The sequence below is a fragment of the Neomonachus schauinslandi genome, chromosome 7 (genome assembly GCF_002201575.2).
Source record: "Neomonachus schauinslandi chromosome 7, ASM220157v2, whole genome shotgun sequence".
Taxonomy (NCBI): domain Eukaryota; kingdom Metazoa; phylum Chordata; class Mammalia; order Carnivora; family Phocidae; genus Neomonachus; species Neomonachus schauinslandi.
The window spans coordinates 75,112,811-75,139,257 of NC_058409.1; the positions used below are offsets into that span (position 1 = coordinate 75,112,811).

General features: G+C 35.7%; 1 protein-coding gene across 2 annotated transcripts in view; it reads left to right on the forward strand.

Annotated features, from left to right (window-relative positions):
* The window catches only part of FAM174A (family with sequence similarity 174 member A), a 39,060-nt gene extending 21,224 nt beyond the window's left edge, over nt 1–17,836 (forward strand). The window contains exons 2-3 of one of the 2 annotated variants that reach the window (XM_021699163.2): nt 1,784–1,918; nt 16,347–17,836. In XM_021699163.2, the coding sequence (XP_021554838.1) occupies nt 1,784–1,918; nt 16,347–16,350 (139 nt within the window). In that variant the 3' untranslated portion in view covers nt 16,351–17,836. Of the gene's footprint in view, nt 1–1,783; nt 1,923–16,346 lie in introns of those variants that run through there. The other variant, XM_021699171.2, reaches the window with a different exon arrangement.
* The last annotated feature ends 8,611 nt before the right edge of the window (nt 17,837–26,447 follow it).

A 26,447-nucleotide genomic window follows, 5' to 3' on the forward strand; every position in this document is an offset into this window, starting at 1 on the left:
GTGTCAAGAGACCATATGTGATCTTTAGAGTCTGCAATATTTACTATTTGATCCTTTGCAGAAAAAGTTTAGATTTCTGATCTGCATAGGGTGTGAGTATGTGTGAATGTGCACAAACATGCACACATATATGTACTTGTTAATGTAACAACCTAAACATTTAAGTTCTCACTATATAAAGACTAGCTTATACTTCTTAGTGCCATTTTTTTTTAAGTCTTAACATTAGTATTAACTCTTACATTGGTTACATTTGTAGTTTTAAATACTATACTTTAACCTCTTGTTTCCTGTTCAGCGCCTTTGGGTAGGTATATAGATAGATCTATAGGCAGTGACTAGTGGAAGCTTACTTGTTTTTTATCTATGCTTAGTATAATTTTCTAAATTTTCACCACTGAGACCAGGTACTTTACACTCAGAAGCTAGCACAATGCCTGATGCTTACTAAAACTCAAATATCTCTTGAGCATGTGTTTATATGTATCTGTGTATTATATGTATATATGTGTAGGACAGTTTATCTCCCAGGGGGATCCCCACAGTCACATATGTAGAAACTTTAGCTCTTTACAGTTGGCCCTGTAGTCGTGGTATTTATTATCACACTTGTTACATCGAATAAAGTGACACAGAAACATTTAAGTAAACTTTTATGTTGTTACTTACTGAAATATCTTCTATTTTGTTCTTAATCTCCCATAGCCATTTGTGTAAAATACATTTTCTTGTATGTGGATTTGAGGTTATTTCATTGGAGGTAACTTAGGCATTAATTGTAGGGTCAGATTTGGAGCACTGAGCTAGAATATGATTTCACTCAGAGCCTGAATAAATATTTAAAGAGCATCTTAATCAGACACTGCTACGAAGTAGTAATACAGTGGTGAACAAGACATGCATAGTTGCCCTCATGGAACTTAGGGGGAGAGAGGCAAATAAACACTCAAATAACCATATACATAAGGAAATATAAATGCAAATTGAGGTAAATAATTTGAAGAAAAAAGTTATTTGAGAGAAAAGCATAGAGTATGATTCTAAGTCAGAGAGACTTTGTTATGTATTCAAATAATGATTAATGTTTAGCACCCTAAAGTATTTTCATTTCTCTAGAGCAGTGGTTCTGAAACTTCAGCAATGCATCATACTGACAAGAAGTGTTTGTTAAAACACGGGTTTCTGGGCCCCAAGTTCAGCGTTTGTCATTTACTAGGTCTGAGTGGGCATGAGGATTTGCATTTCTAATAAATTCCTAGATGATTGTGATTCTGCTTAGTTCCTTCTCCTTGGAAACTCTGATTTAATTATGTGGAGATAAGGACTAATATACCGAGGGTGATTCTGACATGTAGCCAAGTTTGTGAGCTACTTAATGCAGAATTTGAACATGTATAAACATAATAGTTTCTTAGTGGGACAGAAAGTACCTAATCCTGCACATTGGTAAGAAGGCATGGGTAAGGTAGGGAAAAGGCTGGAATAGAAGGCTTCAGTGAACGTATGGTTCCTTAAAGATTTATTTGTCCATACCATAAGCTGATAGAGAAGGGAGTAGGTCAAATGGAAGAAATGGTACACAACAAGTAGGATAGATTTTGTTTCATAAATAATCCTACATAGTAAATCGTTTACATTTCTGAAATGTAGTCATTCTGATATTGAGTGCCTCTGATGTCAGCAACAGAGGGATAATTTATTTTTAGTTTAAGTAAATATAAAATAAGGATCATCTATGCCATATTCAAATAATTTTTATTTATTAATACGTTCTATTTAATAGGATGAGAAGAAGAAACCGAAAGACTAGGAGATATGGCGTTTTGGACACTAACATAGAAAACATGGAGTTGACACCTTTAGAACAAGATGATGAGGATGATGATAACACTTTGTTTGATGCCAATCATCCTCGAAGGTAAGTTAAGTGTTGGGCAGTTTCATTCCATGAATTAGGGAGGCAAGTCCTTGATAAGTAAATAAAGTAGAAAAAATACAGTATTTCATTTAGCAGTTTTTGTCGTAACAGATTTTATTCAGTTCTATTTAATGAAGTTCTTTGTGCTACCCAACCAATAGCTCACATGCATATTGCTTTGCTAAAATAGGTATAAATAATAGAATACCATTCCAAAAAGAGATCTGTATTATAGATCCTTGCAGAGCTTTGTCCTTTTAACTGCTACATACTGACAAGTAATACGTAGTAAGTTTTTATGTGTGTGTGAGAGAGAGAAATATTAGTAAAATTGATTTTCTTTTTGCATTCTGAAGATATTTTGATTTTAGTTTGAGCTCCTCTATTTGTAAATCATGCTTTCACTCAAAATTGTGGGACTGATGGTCTGCTAGTATAGCTATGATATCTATTCTCAGATCTGTTCCTGCTGAGTGTTAAGACCCTTCCTAAGAGATTTGTATAAGCAAAATTACATGGTTATAGACTTAGTTTCAAAGCAAATGGGATAAGGAAAGGAGGTAATAAAGATTCCACTTAGTAGGGAAAGACATGTTGAAATAGAGGGGAGACTATTTGGCTAAAGGAAAACTAGAGTCCACAATCAGTTACAACAAATACCAGGAGTACAGAAATCTTGGCTTTTTATACATGCAAGGTTGGGAGGATCAGCTCTGGCAGAACACAGGGATCTGCAAGGTTTTTTGTTGGTTGGTTGGTTGGTTTGTTTTTGAGGGAAATACATAGAGTTTTACAATCTGCTAAAGAGTTTGGTATTACCCTGCTGTTATTGGAGAACCATTGGTGTTGTTTGTGTGGAGTGTATCTAATGAGATAATCAGATTTGTGTTGTGGAATAATACTTCTTGTATTAGTGGGAAAGTTGGCCTAGAAGAGATGAAGGATGAGAGGGACAGACCAGGGAATGTAGGAGGCACATAAAGAAGGGAATGATTTCCATGAGATAAAATTACCTGTAGTTATCTTTTATTTTGCAGCCTGCCTCATCACAGACCTTTCTCCAATACTTATCCCTCTCTTATGCCCCACTTTTCATGAATTATGTGTTGTATTAGGGAGCTAGACATTAATCAGAGTGACTTAATAAACAGAATAAGCATAGGGTGATATGAGAACTTGTAGTGGGGACATAGAACAAATAACCAAAAACTAATGGTCCAGAAACACCTCTTGGACATGCTATGTTAATTGAGACCTGAAAAAATGAGTAGAAATTAGCAAAATTAAAAGTGGATATAGGGGTGGGGGTTGGAGAGAGAACAGCAGGCACAAAGTACCAGAAGCAAAAGAGAGGGTAGAGTATTCAAGGAACTAAAAGAAGTTAAATAGATGCTATATTAATATCTGTGAGAATAAATGAATGAGGGAATAATAATTTTTGAGCTTTGAATGCAAAAATAAGAGTGATGGGTAAGGCAGGACAAAGAATCAAAAGGCAGATCATGATCCATGGCAGTCAGTGAGAAGTCACTCAACAGATTATGAAAAGCCACTTGGAAAATTTTAAGATGAGGAAACATAATCAAAGTTGTGTTTTGAAAATTACTTAGATTGGAGAAAAGCAAGATAAGGAGTAAGGCAACCAGGAAGACCAGTTAGATGGTACAAGTACATGGGGTGGCCAACACCAGAGTGATAGCAAGAGAAATAGAAAGGAGTAAGTTGTTAAAGAGACTTTGAACGGTATTATGAACAAAATTTAGGAATTTTGTTTGGAGGGTAAAGGAGGGAGAAATGGTTATAATAGTGGAGAAGCATGTTTCGGGGTAATGATAATTATCAATAATATCAATGATAATGGCATCATCTTCAGATTTTTAGTAGTATGACCCCATATACTTAAAAAAAAAAAAAGACTTAGAACTTTAATATAGACATGTTTAGTTAAAGTAAGAACAGCAAATAAACAGTGCTTACCTATTCATTCATTCATTCATTCACTCATCCAAGAAATGAATGATGGAGCAGCTATTTATATAGCAACTGTTGAATGTCTGGCATTGATCTGGCCACTTGGGATACACTACAGCCACAAAACAGAAATGAAAAAGAAAAACATCCTGGCTTTGTGAAGCTTAACTTCTAGTTGTGAAAGGTGAGATTGGGAGGTTGACAGTTAATTTTCATTTTCACTTGTCCTTCTATATCCTCCTATGTTGATTTTTTTTTTTCTCAATTACTTTAGAAGAAATTTGCCTTTTGTTTGGGAATAATTTCAGAGCTTCAGAAAAGTTATAAGAATAAAAATAGTACAGAGAATATCCTTTTATTCTTAAATCTAGATTTACTGACATTTTACTTCATTTGTTCTCTTGTGTGCTTTTTTCCTATCTTATAATATAGATACAGAAGAATGCATATTCCTCATTTTATATTTACCTAATGTTCTCATGTTTCCTTATAATTAGATTCAGGTTATGCATTCTTCCCTGAAATACTGTACAAATCATGATATGTCTTTCTCAGGGTATCCTATCTGGAGACACTCAGTGCCCTTCTTTCTTAGCAGTAGTAATTTTGATGCACCTGCTTAAAGTTTTGCCCAGTTTCTTTAGTATGTTACTATTTTTTTCCCCATTGCAACTAATAAGGCATTTTAAAATCATGAAAATATTCTGCTTTTATCAAAATTTTCCCCTAAGTTTAGCAGTCATTAGTCTTGATTCTTGCCTGATCTAATCTTCACTGTGATAGTTTCAAAATAATGATCTTCCAGCTTCAACATTTCCTTCATATTTACCAATCAGCATTGATATTGTAGTATAAGCAAGAGCTCCCCCTCATTCCTTCTGTATTCATTTATCTAACTATTGACAGTATGGAGTCATGATTTTTCTCCTTTTTCATTGCTGTCCTTGCCAGAGAGAGCCTCTTCAAGCAGGCTTCTGTGCCCTTGTTACTTGCTTCCATTTTTTTTTTTTTTTTTTTAAAGCAATTCCTCACATTCTGGCCTAGCAAGATGTTCCAGGCTCATTTTTACCTACCCTGCCCTAGTGATGGAATTAGCCATTTCTCCAAAGAGCCTTGGTTTCTTTGAGTGGGCACTAAGTGAGCTCTTTATTACTAAGGTGTGTCCTTACTTCTTGGCCCCTTCAGCAGACAGGTCTATGAAATGTATGTGTACGTGCACACACACACGCATGCCCACGTACATGCATATTCACATATGTATGCATACTTTACATAGTATTTCTTCATACCTCCCATTCTACCTTGCTGGTCTATTGCCACTGTGTTCTTTCTTGCCTTCTTCCTTTTCCATAGTTGCATTCTCTTTGTTCTGTCATGAGAATGACTTCCAACAATCTTCTGGATCCCAACATCAGCATTTACTTATTTACCCAATTCTGTAATAAAACTAATACAGTTTCAGAATCGCTTTGCCTATGGCACTAAAATAAACAAGCCTTCTAAGAAGGTTTAGGATTTGTTAGTTTTCTCTTCACAACACCATCTTGCCCAAGACTGAGATTATATTATTAGATATGTAAGTGATTTGGCCTTGATTCCTCCTCCCTCTTCAGTGTGTTTATCATAATTGAAATGTAATTGAAGTCATTTGAACTTGCTTTCTGTTTTAGATTTTTTCCTCCCCTTCCCATTGTCATTATCATTTTTCATATGAAAAATACTAACATGCTTCCAAAATTAAAAAGTATACACATTTTTTTTTAATATTATACACACACATACACTCAAAGAAGTATCATTCCCTCTTGTATTCTTTCCTCTCCATTCTCACCACCTCACCCTTTGTAGGTAATCACTTTCATTATTTATCTGGTTTATCTTCCCTGTGGTTCTTTGGATAAAAGTTGGCAGAAATATGTATTTCTTAACACTTTTCTTTCTTACACAAGAGGTAGCTACAATATATGTTCTTTTATATTTTTTTGTTGCACTTTGTAATATCTCCTGTAAGTCATGCTATATAAGTTCAGGGATATTTTTCATTTTTTTTTTTTTAAAGATTTTATTTATTTATTTGAGAGAGAGAGTGAGAGAGAGAAAGAGCACAAAAGGGGGGAGTGGGAGAGGGAGAAGCAGACTCCCTGCCGAGCAGGGAGCCCGACGCGGGACTCGATCCCGGGACTCCAGGATCATGACCTGAGCCGAAGGCAGTCGCTTAACCAACTGAGCCACCCAGGCGCCCGATATTTTTCATTTTTAACAGCTGCATAGTATCCCATGGTGTGTAGGTACCTTCGTTTATTCAGTCCATTGCCTACGCTTTGACATGTAGGTAGTTTTCAAACTATATTTCAATGAATAACCTTGTGCATATGTATTTTTGTATTGTTGCAGGTGCATTTTCAGGGTAAATTTCTAGAACTGGGATTATAGGTCAAAAGGTGTGAAATCAGTTTCAACCATGAAATTGAGAGGTGACTATGAGATATCCAAGTGGACATAGCAAATTGCATGGATTCATTTTTTTCATTAAAAACAGTGATAAACTGCCTGTCATTTGTCCCCAAATACTCTACTAAGCTATGGGGATATGGTGGTGAACAAAATTGGGCAAAATGCCCATCCCCATTTCAGTTAACAATCTAGTATATATACACAGGCCAGAAATACAAAACAAAGATATTTTGGCAAGAGTTGAGATTCCCCTTTACTGGTTTTTGACCTTGCCAAAATCAGGGGTAATGTTCTTCTCTAGGGCAGACCTACTTTTGTCTCTTTTAAAATGAACAATAATATGGATATTTCAGTACACTGAGAAGCAAACAGATTTTCTGTGTTCTCCTTTTTATTCTTCTTCACCCAGTATTAAACATCATTTAAATAACACCTCCACTGATTCTAGACCTCTGCTTTGATTTTTTTCATAGTCTGCATTTGCAGACCCTTTTTTCTGACTCTTACTTAGGGGAAGGTATATACATTTCTTTTCTGTGACAGTCTCATTGTAGAAAACAGTCATTTTCTGCAACTGACAACAGTTTCATAGAGGTGTGTTTATATTTCTTTTACCATCTGTAGCTTAGAGATTATTGTCTGTGATAAGATATACAGTCTGAACTCTGCTACTTCATTTGAAGCTGATTCATTGGGCAAGACTCTCTCTGATCTTCAAATGTTAGTATTAGAGATTAAACATGCATTATGCCATCAATTTAGTCAACATTTCAAATTTATCCTGTGGGAAAGATACATATAGATCTTATTGTGACTGTTTTATGTAACATTATCAGGGTTAATGCCATTTGTTTCTCCCATTAGTAAAGGGGGAAAATCAATACTTTTATATGGAGAGTGTATTATAAGGTATTTTTAGGCCCTGAAAGAGGACTTCCACCTCAGATTTCCCAGCAGTCCTACCATATAAATGGTAGAAAAAAAACAAGGGAATGGATGATGATATTGGTAGACGTCTTTAGAGGGATAAGATCAGGGGTCTTATCACTGAGCCCAGGGGAGAGCCTGGACATAGTGGGGTAACAGAACTACACTGGAGCAATTATAATAGACACTTGTTAGTAAGTATCTACTTGAGTGCAGAATATACAGACGCTGTGCTAGGCTCCTTACATATATTATGGAATCATCAAGACAGTCATGTAAAGTAGTTCCTTTTGGTCTTATTTTAAAGATAAGAAATCTGAGGCTCAGAGAGTTGAAGTAATTTGGGCTTCTCTTCCTGCTGTAATTTAATTCCATTTTTTTAAAATATATATTTGATTTATACCTTTATAAAGAGAATAATTGTAAATTCTCTTCATTCTGTCTTCTATATCAGCTCCTGCTATTACTCTTTATTTTGCAAATGAGGACCCTAAAAATGAGGAATGTAAATATTATGATATACCTACCTTGCCAACTGCAATGCAGAATCATATTAGTTTATAGTATAATTGCTGGTAATTCTTGTGGGATTAGCTCTTACTGATGCTGCCTTCATTGTTTAAGTGCTTTCTAAAATTAGTTCCTCTTTATTTTCCAGATTCTATCCACAGAATAACAGGAAGCAAGTTATTTCCAGAGAGGCAAATGAATTTCCTTGCTTATAATTTTATCACAGCATAAAACCATCCTTTTGTAGTCAGCTCTTTCTGAGAAGAATGTTTTTACTGTGGTTTTTAATACATCAGAATTTTAATGATTGTTGTTGGTAGTTAGGATTTGGGGTAATTATTTTCACTGTTTCTTTGTATTAGATGGAACCATATGAAACTGCCAATATATGGTTTAATCTAAATTTCAAGGAAATTTATTATTTCATATAATAGTATGTCACAGATAGGGCCGACTCCAAACAGTACGTCAAAGCTCTGTCTCCTTTTCTTTGTGATCCCCTTGGTTCTGCACACCATGTGTTGGCTTCATTTTTAGGCTGATAATAGGATGGTGCCAGCAGTTCCTATAATCATACCTAGAATGGTAACGTTCAGTAGAAGATAGGGACTCGCTCTCTTGTGTACCTTCCTTAGGAATGAGAAGAATTTCCCCAGAAACTTTAAACAGAGCTGGGTTTTTTTGTTTGTTTGTTTTTGCTTGCCGTATCATTGGTCATATGGCCATTTCTAAATTAAACCCTGGGGAAAAATCATGGAAGTACCATGATTAGCTCAGAATTATCATTTGTGTTTGAATAAATACTGAGAAGTTAACCACCATTACCACGATATCTAGTACTTTAAGCACTGAGATTAGTGCAATCAAACTGGGAAAATGTACGGATGTGGAAAAAAAAATAACTTGAGCAACTTGGTTAATAAAATTTCTCTTAAATTTGCTATTGACATCCTAATTTTGTATTTTAGGGGTAATTTCTTATGTTTGGTTACTGAAACATTTTGCACAAAGATTTTATAAAACTAAAAGACAAACGTCAACTCTTTAACTGTTTTGTTGGGTGTTTCAGCCCTCTTGGATAGAAAAACTGATGAGGAATTAGATAGCATATACTGACTAAAAATTACCTTAATTTTCTCAAAGAAAAATATTGGAAACAAATACTCATAGCCAGTCCCTAAAACAGTTTAAAACAGTGCTTTATGACACAAAACCACAAATGGGAACAATACTGTTTTGCTATTCTGTTTGATTTCTACTGAACCGTAAAATTATTAGTATTTTATGATGATGTACACTATAAGACATTTTAACAGTCTTGGTAGCAGCTTCTAAAAGCTGACACTTACAGCATCACTTCAAGGCTATTGTAGTAATTTTTGTCAAGAATGTAATTTTTAAAACCCTAAACTTGCTTTTTAGCTACTTTTGTTCTGCTTCATTAAATTTAATATTGTATGTCTTCATTACATTTGTGCTCAATGTTACTTGACCACAAAATATTTTCTGGTTATTAACATCAGCATGTCAGAATTAGAAAGCAGATTTGATATAAATATTTAACCAGAAACACTCATTAAAAAGATCTTATTCAAACAGTTTCCAATTTAAAAATAGTTCTAATTTCTAAAACACTTTCAATGTGAAACTTAACATATCAGAATAAATACTAAGGTTATTCAAAGTAAATAGAATGTAGGAATGTGTCAATTACTCATGTTTATGTTAGATAAAAATTGGTATTTTAGGATGTCTAGTGGTGTGTTACTAGTAGAATCATCTGTACTTTTTGTGCTTAAAGTATATTATCCTGTATTTGTCATTACTGGAATGATAGAAGTAATAAGTAATAAAAGGTAATAAAAAAGAACCCTGGGCGCCTGGGTGGCTCAGTCGTTAAGCGTCTGCCTTCGGCTCAGGTCATGATCCCAGGGTCCTGGGATCGAGTCCCACATCGGGCTCCCTCCTCGGGGGGAAGCCTGCTTCTCCCTCTCCCACTCCCACTGCTTGTGTTCCTGCTCTCGCTATCTCTGTCTCTGTCAAATAAATAAATAAAATCTTTAAAAAAAAAAAAAAGAACCCTCATGTTGTTCTTTTTTTGGTATGTTTTACTTTTCTGTGGACATCGAGCCTTAGAAGAAAATTTGCCTTGCTCCATTAATAATTAGACATCACAATGTGCTTATTAGTTAAGAACATGAATCATTTGTGTATTATTTTAACAAATGTTGTGTAACCTCAAATTTTATTTGCTAATGCTATTTTCTCATCTCACTGCACGATCTAGACTTGTCCTGTCTAATTTGATAGCTACTAGCCATATGTGGTTCTTGGGCGTTTGAAATGTGACTAGTGTGACTGAGGAACTGAAGTTTTAATTTTATTGAATTTTACTATAAATTTCCAGATGTGGCTAGTGGCTGTTATATTGGACAGAAAAGACCTGGAGCAAAAGTGTTTGACTGATCTGGTTTAAATTAATTCTATTAAATGAAAACTTATAAAACAGTTAAATCACAAATTTCTGTTTATATAGCAGTTGATCCATTTAATGAAATGTTTACTGCTTTTGTTCAGGATTTATATTCTGTGAATGTTTGGATTGTAGTTTCTCTAAGGTGAGATAGATGGATATGGGAGGCAAAGCATAACTACCCATGAGGTTGATATGTGTGAATAGGGTTAAAGACAATACAGGGACAAACATCTCAACTTTATGGACAGAAAAGTTATAAACACAATTATGTCATCAAACTTTCCTAGTGTTCTCATATAGTATTCTTTAAAATCCACAGGTACTGTATCCATTCTTTAAAATCCTTAGATACTGTATCTTTAAAAGAACTTGGGAGAGAAAAAAATAAAGAGCCATAACTCCAGGAATCTAATATTTGCAAATTTATTTAAATGAATAAAGAGTAACAATACTCTTGAGTCCACTAGTACAGTTTTGTTTTGTTTCCGAACCTGATGTGATTTGTAGCTGTTTTGATAAAGATCTTCTGAGTGAGCTTTTAAGTTATCCTTTAAAATAGTGTATTTTCTTTTAATCAGTGTATCGTATAATATGAAGAGGCAGAACTTTCTTGAGGTTTGAAAAGTACTCAAACTGAAGTTTCCATAAAATTTATTAAAAACTTCACATTCAATTTACCTCACAGAAAAGCATGGTGATTTTTTTTTTATTGTATTAAGAATACTTAACATCAGATCTATCTTCTTAAATTTTTAGATGCACAATACAATATTATTAACCATAGTGCAATGCTGTCGGACAAATCTCTAGAACTTACTCATCTTGCATAACTCAAACTTTATGCCCATTGAATAGCAACTCCCCATTTCACTCTCCTCTCAAGCCTCAGCAACCACTAATCTACTCTCTGCTTCTCTAAGATTGACTATTTTTTTACTACGTTTTTACTTTTGTCTATTTTAATAAAGAATATAGAATTACAAAAGTCTTTTTCTGAATTCAGGAGTTTTTCTCATGTCATAAGAAGTCTGTAGTAGTTGGCTCCTGGTATTGATTCAATGGCTGTTTGATCATAGGGTCTACATTTATGCAGTTTTCTCCAACCTTTCCTCATGCTTGTCTTATCTTGCTTATATGGCTGCTGTAATTTCAGCCATTGCATCTATGTTTCAGGCAACAAGAGTCTGGGAGGCAAGAACCACCTCACATCAGTCTCTATCAGGAAATCAAAATTTCTCAGAACTATCCTCTTCTTCCCAACAGTCTTTACCCGCCTCGCTAGCAGAAACAAAACCAAACAAAAAGATTTTTATTAGCAAACAAAAAGTAGGTAATAAGTGTTGAATAGACAGCTTATAATATGTCACCCTGACTATTCAGAATGTTTTCTGAAGGTTAAATTTGGCAGCTGGTAAGAGAGGAATATTTGGGTTTGGAGGTCAGTGAATAAAGGTGTGAGTTCTAAGGAATTATTGTTCATGAGTAGCAGTTTTACAGAGCAGTGAGAATAGGAATTTAACATTGTAAACAGATTAGCTTTTATTTATTTATTTTTTGTACAGTGGGAGTTCTGTAAATGGTGGAACAATAGAACATTTGACATCTGATCTAATCTTTAGACTTCAGCGACTAAATCGTCATGACTGAGAAGTATTGTAAAATAAGGAGCAGCAGAATATGATTATGTAGACTCAAGTGCTTCTTGAGCAGAATTCTGGCATTGATAACTGAATCTCCTTACTTCAGTCTCCCGAATCTTGGCTCTTCTTCCTTACCAAGTCACCTGACAAATAGTGTGACTGGACTGCGTCTCTTAATGCTTTTTCAGCTTGGGCTCTAATGGTTTCTGTTTTCATTCCTGAAGACTTCCGTAAAAAGACATGCTTAATCTCTTAGAAACTGTTTTATCCCATTCTTACGAAGAAGGACTTATCCAGTAAATAATTGATCAGGATGGTACTAGAATTCAGACTTCCTTTCTAGGCCAAGGTTTTTTGTCCTCTAAGTGATTTCCATGCTGTATTTGTGGCTCTATAATAAGAGCAGGGAATTATGTTTATTGTTTTTCTTCGTTTTTCTTTTTTGTCATCACCATCTTCCCCAGTATCAAGCAGTTTTCCTGGCAAATCATAGCTCAGTATATGTTTGGTGATTGAATGAATGTCATTTAAAAAAAAAAAATGTACTTAAGTGTTAAACTTAGTAGCACACACAGCCCAATATGTTGCATACCCTATTTTAAATAAATCAAGACATTAAGTATTGTGGTTACCTATGCCTGTCTTTACATGAGACTATATTTGTACTTTTTTTTTTTTTTAAGATTTTATTTATTTATTTGACAGAGAGAGACACAGTGAGGGAGGGAACACAAGCAGGGGGAGTGGGAGAGGGAGAAGCAGGCTTCCCGCGGAGCAGGGAGCCCGATGTGGGGCTCGATCCCAGGACACTGGGATCATGACATGAGCCGAAGGCAAACGCTTAGCAACTGAGCCACCCAGGTGCCCCGAGACTATATTTGAAATAGATTTGTCTGTACTTGTTCTGCATGTCACTACCATAGAATGTGGTTGAGCAAGGATGTGATGTTCTTAGAGTTTTTTAGATCTTAAATTCTAATTGGTGAAAAACTTGAACTTCTTAATTTCAGTAGATATTTCCAGCTTAAAAATTGTCAATTCAAAATTTAAACATAATACACCTTTCCCCTACTCCCTTCACTCTAAGGTGATATAAGTTCTGTGGCGATTTGTACCATTTAATCTAAGACATTATTAATTTTAAGCTGTTACACTAAGAAAGAAAAAATAGTCAATTTTATTATGAAATAATATGATATTTTCATGTAATACAGAAACTGTGCATATCAGCTTCTCAATACCTTTACATTCTTCATTGCTTCTAAAGAACTTGGCAGTTGCTTCTGCCTTCACATGCATTTCTTGGTTTGTAATAGTTTCTCAGAACAGAAATTAGCAGAGTTTTGTCTACCTGGGACATTGGGACCTCTTCTCATTTTTAAAGACATGGTTGTTTCTTGGAAAAATATGGAATTCACACCATTGTTCCAGTAATAAACATTTGCTTCACCGATAATAAACTATAGCCTACTACTTTCTTTTCTTTGTACATATACAGTAACTTTTGCTTCAGTGATGATTCATGATATTATCTTTTTAAAGGCATTCCAAACATTAAACTCATTCCTTGTAATACCAACAACGCATATAATTCTGTTGAAGTGATAACAGTACCAAGAGCTTGATCAACTTTGTGCACATATAGGCAGTGGTTACTATGTAGTAACTACCACCTGTCTGATGGCAATTCTAAGATGCCTGCCATCAATTGGAAGATGCATCTCAAGGTCAGAGATGTTAATATATGAAAAGTGTGTTTTAGAAACTATGAAATATAGTCTGTCCATACAAGAAGGTAGCCTTACTCTGTTGATTGGTTTTGGGGCTTGAGCCTCTGGTCCTGCCAAAAGAGGCTCTTGTTAACAAGTCCACATGGATTATGCTATGTACCCCTGGCTCTGTATCCCAGCTTCTTTGAGTCTCCAGTCTGCCTTATACAATTTTGCCTCTCCTGGTACTGGTAACCCTTGGTTATTTTCCTCATGCTATGCTAAGGCTCCACATTTTTCAAATTGCTGTGAGAACTCTGAGAAACTGAGTTTGGGGTAGAAAATAGGAGAGTTCACTGAAGAGGTGATATTTGAGTTGTAGTTACTTTTAAAACTAGTAAGTCATTCAAATAAGAGCTTTATGATAAAGGAAAGTTGTATTTGAAGTGAAAGCGTGCATCAAGAGATGCCCCGTATGAGAGTGTGTGCATGTGGTATGTTGTGAGCCTCTTTAGAACACAGGCTATGTCCTAGGGTCATGGAAAACCAGTCAGATTTGGGGCCAGATCTAGAAGGCCATGTTAAAAATACATATATTAAGGATATGAATTTTACCATTTGTGAAAATGGTCGTAAATCATCAACTGCTTTGGAGTGGAGTGATTCCATGAGATATATGTTCTAGTAAAAGGAACCTGGTGACCCTATGAAAAAATTAGAGTTGGGAAGAAATTAAGGTCTAATATTTTGAAGCTGTTTCAGTTGTTCACTTGAGAGGCATCAAAGCAGAAGGAAAAGCTAGTTTAGGAGGGGAAGAAAATGAAAAACTCTGACAAGACAGTAGTACTCAATAAAATGCAGAGAGGACCTCGGTACCCACCCCTCCCCCAGTGGAATGGTGACTAGATAGGTTGCATTACCATTGTTTGAGTTAAGAGGGTTCAGAGGAAGACCAGGTTTAAGGCTAGAAGATGATGGGTTTGATTCTTGATAGGTTAAAATTGTTTCGTATGGGGCATGTAGAGAAAGAACATCTTCAGTGTTGGTGATCTGTACTTTAGTCATGCCAAAGAAATTAGGGAATGGTGATACTGCATAGCACATTATAAGTGTTAGGCAGGATGAAATATCTGGGATGGCATTCTGAGGAAATCCCAACTCAAGGAATGCAATATTCTAAGTAGGAAAGCAGGTTGTACAGTCTGGAAAATAAAAAGAGGTTCAATAAAATGTTTGGTATATGAAAAATAATAGACAGGTATACATGTTCACCTGTTTTGGGGTTGATTATGAATCTTAAAATGCATTCCTGAAACTGTACATTAAGAGATTCTTCATGTACTAGGTACTTCTTGATTCCAAAACATCTTATAAACATTGTTAAAATGTTGCCTAGGTTCTCAAAAGTGGTCTGAGTTCAAAGGTCTATTTAAGGCTACAGTTGGGAATTAGGTACCTATCATTTTATGTTCTTACTCTGCTAAATGGAACTGCAAGTTTTATTAATCTAATTTTTTTCATACTCCACAAATTCATTATCGAAACGATCAAGAGTTTCAGTCATGCAAAGGACAAGAGTTGTGTAAAAATGAGGACTAGGTTACATTGTTTTTTAATAACCTTCCAATATTTTTGTTAAAAAACTTAAATTTATCCTCAAATTAAAATATATTAGACTTTCATTAGCTTTAGACTGTTTACTAAAGATTCAGATAAAACAGTAAATTAGAAGAGAGTATTATTCATATCTCCAATGAAGTTCTAAATGTTAATGGTGATTATAAAGAAAGATTTATTTAGTTAGTAAGATCTGCACAACTTTGGCTGTTCTTTTACTCTACTTTTTGTTGTAATGGTTCTTACTAGCAGAAGTTTCTTGGAAGCTATGGTTTAGATTAACAGTACAGCCTGATGTATAATTAGAATTAAGGTCAATAAAGATGTATGTGATAAAAATATAACGTCATATTACCATAAACTAGTAAGTAAAGTAAGAAAATAGGCAAACCTATGGAAAACCTCTTTATGGATACATTTTGAAACTGTATTATAAATATTAAAAATATTTTTGTGGGGGGGGCACCAGGGTGGCTTAGTGAGTTAAGCGTCAGACTCTTGGTTTCGGCTGAAGTCGTGATCTCCTGGTTGTGAGATGGAGCCCCTGCTCTCAGTTCAGAGTTTGCTTGGGATTCTTTCTTCCTCTCCCTCTGCCCCTCCCACTGGTGTGTGTGCAGGTGCACATGTGCTTGCTCTCTCTCTCAAATAAATAAATTAAAAAAACAAACACATTTTGTTTGTTTGTTTGTTTCAGAGTATACTTCCAGGCCCACAGCTTCCATTAAATCCTCATTTCTGAGGGTTTAGAAATAGGATCAGTTAAGAATTGTATTTACAGAAACTATAGAAACAAATAACTATATTGTTTACTTAAGTCAATTAATATTATATGAGGGTATCACTTTAGTATGACTGAAATAATTTTTAATTACCCACACAAATCTCTTTGAAAATGTTAGAATCATATTTTGAAAGATAGAATCTGATGTAATTAATATAGGCAGAATAATCATGTGTTTTATCAGTGCCATTCATTATAATTCCCTCAAATACTTTCATTACCTTCCTGCCACTCCAAACCTTTGGGAATATTTTTAAATGTTTAAATTTGTTCCAGTATGAGTATTGCAAGTTTTGTTTTATTTATTTGTGTTTTTTTTTTTTTTTTTTTTTTTTTTTTTCAGATAAGAATGTGCCTTTGATGAGAGGACTTCATCTTTCTACAGTGAAGAGCAGAATTTCTATGTTTAAGGAATAAGAAGCCACTTTATCACTGGGGGCGGGGGGTATTTAAGTTACATATATTATGACAAACTTTAATTTGTTGTTGCAGTAAATACTGTATCATTTTGTTATGTCTTTGTATGTATAGAAGTGCTCTTAATGGGCTCAGAGTTGTTGGGAGTGAACTGCACTATAATAGAAATCTGTGTGAAAATTAATTACTTTAGAGCAGGGTGTTCTCTGATCAGTTACTGTTTCTTGCTTACCGTATTGTAAACAATTTTATATATTAATCAGTTACTGTTGTTTTGCTTTGCGTTCTTTTTTTTTTTTTTTTGGAGGGGTTGCCCATTAGTTGTTTTTCTTTTTCCCCATTAATTGTTTTTTGCTGAAACTATAATCCCAGCAACAAACTGGTGTGTAAAAATAATTTAAGATTTCTTTACAGACATGTATTCCCCATTTTTGTGGGAAAAAGAAGCCAAGTTTATTACTTTGCATTTGGTTTTTTTAGATATTAATAAATGAGTTGTATGCAAAAAAAATAAATATGATTTAAAAATGACTTTTAAAGTGGTACAGGCAGAATATGTTTACAAAATAAATCCAAAGAGTATAGAATTTATATTAACAAAAGTATTTTATATGGTTTCTAGAAAAATTTCTCAAAATAAGGTTATTGTATTTAGCAACTTGTTAAGATACCTACTTTGACTAGATATTTTAGGAAATGGTGAATTTCAAAGCCATTTTATTTATTTACAGTATTGTGAAAGATAGAAGTAATGGCATAACCTTCCAATCATATATTAAGGTGCAGGAGAGTAAGGAATTAAAGTAAGTGTGTAGACTTTGGAGTCAGACAGACCTGGATACAGAGATTGACTTAATAGCTCTGAACAAATTATTTAACCCTGTTGAGCTTCAATTTTTCACATTCTAAAATTAGAGGGCAACTTACAGGAAAAGCATGGGTCTCAAATTTAGTTGCTTATAGAGGCCAAGGAGGTAATGTAAATATGTGGTGTCTGTCAGGATAGACTAAGTCATATAGTAGTAACAGATGGTCCCCAAATCACAAAGATTTATTTTTCACTCATGCTGCCCATTTGTTATGGACTGTGATTTTGCTCTTCGTTGTCTTTTCTTCAGGGTCAAGGCTAATGGAGAAACCTCTGCTTGGAATATTGCTCGTAGCTAAATGTCCAGCTGTGTGAACTGCATGCTAGTTCATAAGCTTCTGCCCTAAAGTGATATATTTCATTTCCATCTACATTTTATTGGTCCAAACAAACCCTAAGGCTACTCCAGAGTTCAACAAGGCAAGGATAGGTAATCTTCTAACAATGAGGTAAGTTGAAGTATTTGACCACCCAAAATGCCAACTTAGTTTTACCAAGTATGCTAACTGGCTTCAACACAGTGAGTCAAGTCCCCCTGATGTCACTGTATTTTTATATGTTGTGTAAGCAGGGACTTAAAGTGAAAATACATTTCCTCTTCTAAAGGGATCAGCCTCTGTTTGGCTTCCATAAGAGTTACTATGAGGAAACACTTGCCTAGTGCTACTAAGTCATAGTTTTATATCCCAAGAGAACCCAAGACTCCAGGTTTCTTGTATGAAGTTTCCTCATTTTGAAATGTTACTAAAACAACACATTTTTGGATTTAAGTTTAGCTCCATACCTACCATTTTGTGATATTTGAAAATCATATACAATAGTATCTTAGAAATAGTGGTAATTAATTTACTGACCACTGTTATTTATAAACTGACTTTTGCATCAAAACTTAATGGAGGTAAGAATCAAATCTACCCTAGAATAAGAATTCTGTTTAAGATAAAGTAATGATAATTTTAATAAATGATCTCTAGGCTTAAAGATGTTACTGAAATGTTCTAAGTAGCGGCAGCAGCTTTATTAGAAATACACAATTTCTCTAGGTGACTGACTACTTTAAAGAGAATATCTTTCAACTGAATATGGAAATTCTGGCACGTTTGTTGAAAATGCTCTTATTTCATTACATTCATATAGTCATTCCTGAACTGCAGATCTACTGTTAAAAATCATCATAATAACCCACACTCTGATTAAAATGCCACATAGTTTGCCAGATTTTAGCTTCATTAAGTATGTAACAAGCATGCTGATAAAATGGTTAGAATTTTCATCTACAAAGCTGTATGTACATTATAAAATAGCTGGGGATCATAGATGTTGTGAAAACCTGTTACTATTCTCCTTTCCCATTTTGTACTTCTTTGTGGCTATTTTGTTGTTAAGAGCCTAAACTAGGGATTAGAGATCAATAGAGAGTAATATAATTGTGTTCATAGTTTAGGATTAGAGTATATTAGAGAAAGGATAGGTTTAGAATAATTTATAGATCTTGTACACTTGACCTGACCAACCACTGCATGGGGCTAGAAGATTAAGTAGCTTCTTTCTGCCTAATTTCTTGTAATTAGTAGGTAGATAACCACTACAGTACAGTGAAAACGAGCCCTTGGGCTTGGTACTCAAACTGCACCCAGTCAGCATCTAGGTGTTTACTGGCTTTAGTTGCCTCACTGAAGGTATAATCTATTACCTTGTATCACCTATCCTTTTATTTTTTTTTCTTTTTTTGCTACTTTAGTTTAATTTTATTCATTTTTACTTATGTGGTATAGTTTTTTTTTTATTATGTTCAGTTAGCCAGCATATAGTACATCATTAGTTTTTGATGTAGTGTTCAACGATTCATTAGTTGTGTATAACACCCAATGCTCATCACAACAGGTGCCCTCCTTAATACCCATCGCCCGGTTACCCCATCCCTCCCACCCCCCTCCCTTCTGTAACCCTCAGTTTGTTTCCTGGAGTCCAGGGTCTCTCATGGTTTGTCTCCCTCTCTTGATTTCTTCCCATTCAGATTTCCCTCCCTGGGGAGATACTTATGTAGTATAGTTTTATATAATTTATCTCTCTAAGTGAAACAATAAAGGAAAGATGGTTTGTTTTTCTCATTTTGGGATGTAAAAAGAACTTATATTAAAAAAAAAAGGATTGGAGGGATGAATATAGCAAAATAATCTATTCCATAAACATTTAGAATACTTCCCTGAATACTCCTTTGGCTGCCCAAAGTCAGCCAAAGTCAAAGATGACTTTCAGTGACTTGTAAGAATCAAACAAGAAATATTCTTATTGTAGATGCTATGCTTGATTTAGTAAGATAGATGTTTTATATCTTCTCTCATTTTACACTATCAGTCCCTGTATCAGAAATTGAGCATTTTAAATCCACAGACTCCAGTGTTTTTTACCTACCCATGGCAATAACACGTTACAAAGCAAGAAGTAAAGATAGAAGGGAAGAAATTAGGGGTTGCCGGGCGGGGGAGAATCCTCCTCAAAACTTTCATGACTGGGGCACCTGGCTGGCTCAATCATTAAGCGTCTGCCTTCAGCTCAGGTCATGATCCCAGAGTCCTGGGATCAAGCCCTGCATCGGGCACCCTGCTCCGTGGGAAGCCTGCTTCTCCCTCTCCCACTCCCCCTGCTTGTGTTCCCTCTGTCGCTCTCTCTGTCAAATAAATAAATAAAATCTTAAAAAAAAACAAAAAACAAAAAACTTTCATGACTAGCTGTTTGAGAACTCCTGAATGCTATGTGTTCCATTAAAAGATTCTCTCATAGAGCCACAGTATAGGATGTATAGGCAGGTGTCTGGCTCTATTTGTTTTTGTTTTTGTTTTTTACATATGACTCTAAATTTGTGTGTTTTTATTTGGATTTCTCTTTATTCCTTTTTTTCCATTTAAAAAAATTATTTATTTTTATTATGTTCAGTCTTTATTCTTATTATACAGGTTCCTTTAGTGCCCATACTGTATCATCTAGGCTAATAAGGCAAACTTACTCAGATTGCTTTGGTCAAATAGGCATTTGAAGCAAAGTAGGCCAAACATCTCTGATAGTTATTTTTATTTATCTGCCATGGTCCTTTTTGGAGCAAACCGGGTCCCCACCTATTGTTATTACCTAGGAAGGATCAGGAGTTCATTTCATCCTTTGACTCTGCTCATCCCCTTGCCTGAAGAAAGTTCTTGACATCGAGTGCAGCTTGGGCTGTGTTTGTTTGTTTGTTTGTTTGTTTGTTTGTTTGTCCTTTATCTCCAAAACAGGAAGGGTAGTAAACTTCAGACTTTAGCTCTTCTCCCCTTATATTATGTATTTTTCCCACTGAATCTGTTGCTACTCTTCATCTGTTCAGGGTCTTATCTCCTTTTCTAAAATTTTTATTTTACTCAGGAAGCTTTTCATGGGCTAGTAGTTTCTCGTGGGTAAATCAGCTAAATTTTACGTAGACTAGTACCAGTGTGGTCAGGGAGATCCAGGAAGCCTGCACAATAACTTGTTTCCAAGCAACAGATATGTGACCTTTGATTAGTGCTGTTTGTCAGATTTGCAATACACCATACCTAAAGCTATGGATTTAACAAATCCTAAGATCTTAGGTAAAATCAATAGGTACAGTCTTTCAGAAGAGATAAATTCTCTATCATTTCTGCTGATGATTATTTCTTTCTTGAAATATGGCAAGCTAGGCTCCAAAAGTAATCATCCCAATTCGTTGGCTTACCCTTTTAATAGATTTCAGTATTCTGTGTCCAAGATATGGATAAATTAATTTTACTTAACAATATCCCATAGTTTTGGGGTTCCCCCCAACTTTCTGTGGTAAAATAGACTTTGACAGATAGGGGTAGATTAATCAAGCTTCTTTCTCTCTCTCTTTTTTTTTTTTTTAAAGATTTTATTTATTTATTCATGAGAGACACAGAGAGAGAGAGAGGCAGAGGGAGAAGCAGACTCCCAAGGAACAGAGAGCCCGATGCGGGACTCGATCCCAGGACCCTGGGATCATGACCTGAGCCGAAGGCAGATGCTTAACCATCTGAGCCACCCAGGTGCCCATAATCAAGCTTATTTCTTGCATCCATAGGGATCCATTGCTTATTCCTCCTGAATTAGTTGCCTATCAAGGTACTCAACGTTATTCCCAGCAAAAGCACCTATTCTGGATATCTGCTCACAGTTTTATTTACTTTTAACTTCTTTATGATGTACATGGTTTAAAAAACAATTATATCTGGGGATCTGAAAGCCTAAACTGTACTGGGACTCTTCATTGAAGTGTTGAAGAACAAGATTTCTTTTCTGCAGGAAGTGTGATGGTTTCTAGCCTGGGCGGGGTGGCCAAGGGGATGGGGGGTGCTTAAGAACACATGTGCTGGTTCCACACTCAAAAAATTCTTGTTATATCGGCATAGGGGATGGCTTAATTAAGCATCTGTACAGTTAGAAAGCTACATGAGCAATTCTTTTGTAAACTCAGATTAAGATCCTTTTCCAATCTAAAGATTAACCACATTATGATTGAGAGCAGAGCTTCAGAGTCTAACAGACCTGTACTGAATTATGGCTCCATCATTTTCCCCTTGGTATCTTCAGTATTTTTTTTTTTTCCCAGTTTCCTATTCTCCACATATAACGAATAGTTCAGACTAACTGAACACTTGTGTGCTAAATGCTTTAGATTTGTTTATTCATTCAGTCCTCACACTAATTCTTTGAGAGATTATTATCCTCACTTTGCTGATAAGGATACAAGGCTCAGAAAGATTGGAGAATTTGTTTCAAATCCAACAGCTAGAAAGTAGCAGAATGGCCTATTGAATATGAGTTGGAGATACTTGTTTTTATTAATGTAAATCTCACTTTGTTTCCAAAGAAAGGATAAGGTTATTTACAAATGTACATACAACAAAAAAGATAAAATCAGTTTGCGGAGGTGAGGAAATTGAGGCACAGGGAAAGAAAGAACGGGTAGGAAAATAAGGTCATAATGTGATTTTATTTTCTCTTATCTATACTGTGAAATTCCCTGTACTTGCTATAAGCGTGCCATAAATGTCACTGAAGAGAGCAGCAAAGCTATCCAGTTATTGCTAATACAGGGACTAGAGGGAAATTTTTCCTGGGTTCTCAAGTAGTCATTTAATGAAGGTCCTCTGGGATACAGTAATGAACTCTTTCCTCCACATCTTTACAATAAACTCACAAAATATATCATGCACATCTTTTTAAATAATGTCTTTTAATATAGACTATGGGCATCACACTCCAATATATTTCAGTTAAATTAATTTCACAGGAAAGTAAAATAATCCTGTTTGTGTGCAACCACCTACTGATTTATATTAACTGAAGGGTAAGTCTTAATGGTATCTAAGGCAGTCTTTCCCAAAATATTCTATAAAAAATTTATAAAAGAAATCACTTCTTCACTTATCTGATATCCCCTTTATTTATTTGTCCATTTGTTTGCTTTTCCTCCTCTCTTTCTCCTTTTGATTGTAGCTCTCTTTACTTTTAGGTTTCTCACAGATCCTCTCCTCTTTACACTTTGATCTGTCCTTAGGCATAACTACTCATACTTCAGTTATTACACAGCCAGTGTCAAATCAGAAATTGCACCAGTCAAGGAAGACTTTATTCAAAGATCTTACAATAGTGGACAAAATAGAGGCCAGAAAAAAATCTAAATACCACTGAAACAAAGATCAGAAGGACTCTTCAGCCCTAAAGTACTGGAGGATGTTGGGGAAGATATAGGCCATATACGTTTGCTAGTTTTATCCAAAGGGAAAATAAACTTCTCCTATCTTTATGAGGAGAGATAGTTTTGCATCTTGGCCACACCAAAGTTAGGCTCCTACTCTCCCACAAAAACTGGGAGATAGGGGTACTGTCTCCTTTGATGTTTACTTATGCCTCCAACAGATGGCTCCCAGGTCCCTAAGAAAGACTTTCTGGGTTGTAAAGCTGTGAGGAGTTTTGTTGTTGTTTTGTTTTGTTTTGTTTTTAAGATTTACATCTCAAAGGGGCAGAAAATTTATAATTATGTTTTCTAAAATAAATACTCAAAAAAAAAAAAGGTAGGTAAGGAATCATGAGTTAGGAAGGGGTCTGACATTTTAGTCAAGCTAAGGGGAATGGAATGTTAAGGCCATTTTGGCCAACAGGTTACTCACAGGTGTGTATTTTCTTAAATTACTCTGACATTTAAGTCCCATATATGTAAACAATATATACTTCCCCCCACTATGTGGATGGCCCATAGAACCCTCAAATTCATCATCATCCTCACACAAAATAGGCCTTATTCTGTATTCCTGTTCTCAGTAAAGGACATCAACAGTCATTCAAGTATGCAAGCCAGAAGTCACAGACTCTTCCTTAGCATCTCTCTCACCTCCCATATTCAAATCAATGCCATGTTCACATATATGTGCAATCAAAGAGAGCATTTGGCGGTACACAATTTAATTTTTTCCAAGTTAAAATTACGGGACATAAAAAAATTATGAGGCATATACTATATGAGCTAGGTTATTAACATCTCAGTTTGCCGTTTTTGTTGTAAAATAAACAGAAATGTTCTGTGAGAAAATCCTAACTCTGTTACTGGCTACCATCTCAACTAGTCTGCACACTGATGTGTGCAGATGATGTGCCTTCCACCCAGGCACATATTCTGATTAGGCTCTTCAGTTTCCATAAGAGAATGTTAACTCTATCTCCATATCAGCATTTGAGCCTGGAGTGTTGCAGTGCTGGATTTTATCAGATTGATTGATCAAAAGCTTACTAACAAGAAGTTTTTATGAAGATTGGTGGTAGAAATCACTGGCCACCAATTCATCTACATTTGAATTTTATTCTTGGATTAATTCAGGCTTGCAAGAGCTGTAAAACTGGACTTCATTGTTTTTCATTTTGTAGAATTGCTTTGGACTACCTGGCATTATGCCTTTGCTGAAGAGCAATGTTATAAAATATTTAGCTGTGAAGGATAAGGTTATATTTAACTTGTTAACAATGAGTAAGTTGTATACGACATCACATCATATCTTTTTTTTTTCTTTTTTTTTTGGATATGAGAGGATATGAGAAATATTTCCTTCAATTCAGTGTCAGAAATGTTTGGGTTCCCACTGAACAGCTAGTTTGATGTTTACTTTACGTACTCTGGCAATTTTGTAATTGTATTACTGACTCTTTTTCTTTGCCCATAAAACTTGAAGCTGAACCAACAGCTCTGTTTAGCAAAATACACACCTTTATGGAATCGTTTTGTGTATTCACCTCACTCCTGAAGTATCAGTTTATTTACATGGCTACATGTGACCAAAAACCCAAATAGGAGATTCTTTTTTTCTATTTTCTTGAAGTCAGGAAGTTTGTGGTTGCTAGTGCTTCTTTTATAGCCCAAGGAATTCAGGGTCAAGGTCTCTAAAAATGTCTTGGTATTTCCTTCATGGTCTCAAGATGATTATTACAGCTGTAGGAATCATGCCTTTGATTGAAAAAGGAAGGAAGAAAGAACCAGAAGAAAAATTGTTGGTCCTGATAACAGGTGATTTTTGCCATCTATTATTTCATATCAAACCTTCTCAAAACTTTGTAGCTTAAAATAATTTAGTATCATCATAGATGGTTCTGTGTAATGACTAGGCTCAACTGGCTGTTCTTACTTGGGATCTCTCGTGTTTGCAGCCGAATTATGGCTGGGGCTGGAGGCATGTTAGGCTTAACTGGGCTCACTATCCAAGGTGACACATTCCTATGGCTGAGCTGATGGTGGCTGTTATCTGGGAGCTCAGCTGAAATGCTTACACATGGCTTTGGCTTCTCATAGCGTGGCAGCTGCGTTCTGAGATAGTGTCTCAAGAGTAAGTATTAAAAATGAAGACAGCAAGGCTTTTTATGACCTGGTCTCTGATGTTTGAGAATATTGCTTCTAGTCTCACATTCTGTTAGTCAAGAAAATAAGGTGTACTCAGAACAAGGAAAGGAAATTCGAGCCTACCTTGTCATGTGAGAAGCAGCATAGGCATGGAGACAAGGAATCAGTGGTGGACAATTTTGCAGAGTATCTATCACAATCTGCTCTCTGGCTACCAATATTCATGTCCCTTCCACATGCAAAGTAGACTAATATCCCCCAAATTATGGCATTATGACATTGGTTTAAAGTCCAGGATTCATCATTTAAATCAGGTTCAAGGGGATATGAGGGTCCCACTTTCTCAGATGCAGTTTCTCAAGCATGATTTCTCTCTAATGAAACATTTTAAACTAAAGAGACAAGTTATCTTCCCAGTAAGCTCAGTAAGTTACCTGTTCAACACAGTATTATAGTGGTGATACACATGTATGAAATTTGCAAAAACAATTTCCCAGTTTTTTGTTTTTTTTTTTTAAAGATTTTATTTATTTATTTGAGAGAGAGAGAATGAGAGAGCACATGAGAGGGGGGAGGGTCAGAGGGAGAAGCAGGCTCCCCGCTGAGCAGGGAGCCCGATGCGGGACTCGATCCCGGGACTCCAGGATTATGACCTGAGCTGAAGGCAGTCGCTTAACCAACTGAGCCACCCAGGCGCCCCAATTTCCCAGTTTTAAAAAGAAATGGGATCTGACAGGAGACACATAACAGTTGCTCACCCACAGGAAGTCTGAAATCTGCCTGAGCACACGACACCACTTCCTTATGTGGGGCCAAGTCCTCCCTGAGAGTGAGGCTCTTCCCAGTTGGTCAGGTATCTAGGTTTCTAGTGCTGCATTCTGAGACTTCCCCTCTTTTCCTTTAGAATTGGCCTATGTTTGCTACTGAGTAGCTTTCTCAGCCTGCTTCCTGCCTTTAGAAGGTTGGAGCCCCCCCGCCCCACCCCTCAAGGGCTCTTTTTTGTTTTGAACTACCTCTATCACATTTAATCCAGTTTTATTGGGGTTCAGTCCACTAGAAAAGAAAAATTCCAATTTTTTTTTTTGCCGCAAAGCCTCCTCTCTACTGTGGACTGAGTCTTGGTGGTGTGGGATCATATCTTTAAGATTCTTAGGAGCCCTATTTTCTAGTTAAGAATGTGTGAAAGAGGGCGCCTGGGTGGCTCAGTTGGTTAAGTGACTGCCTTCGGCTCAGGTCATGATCCCGGGGTCCTGGGATCG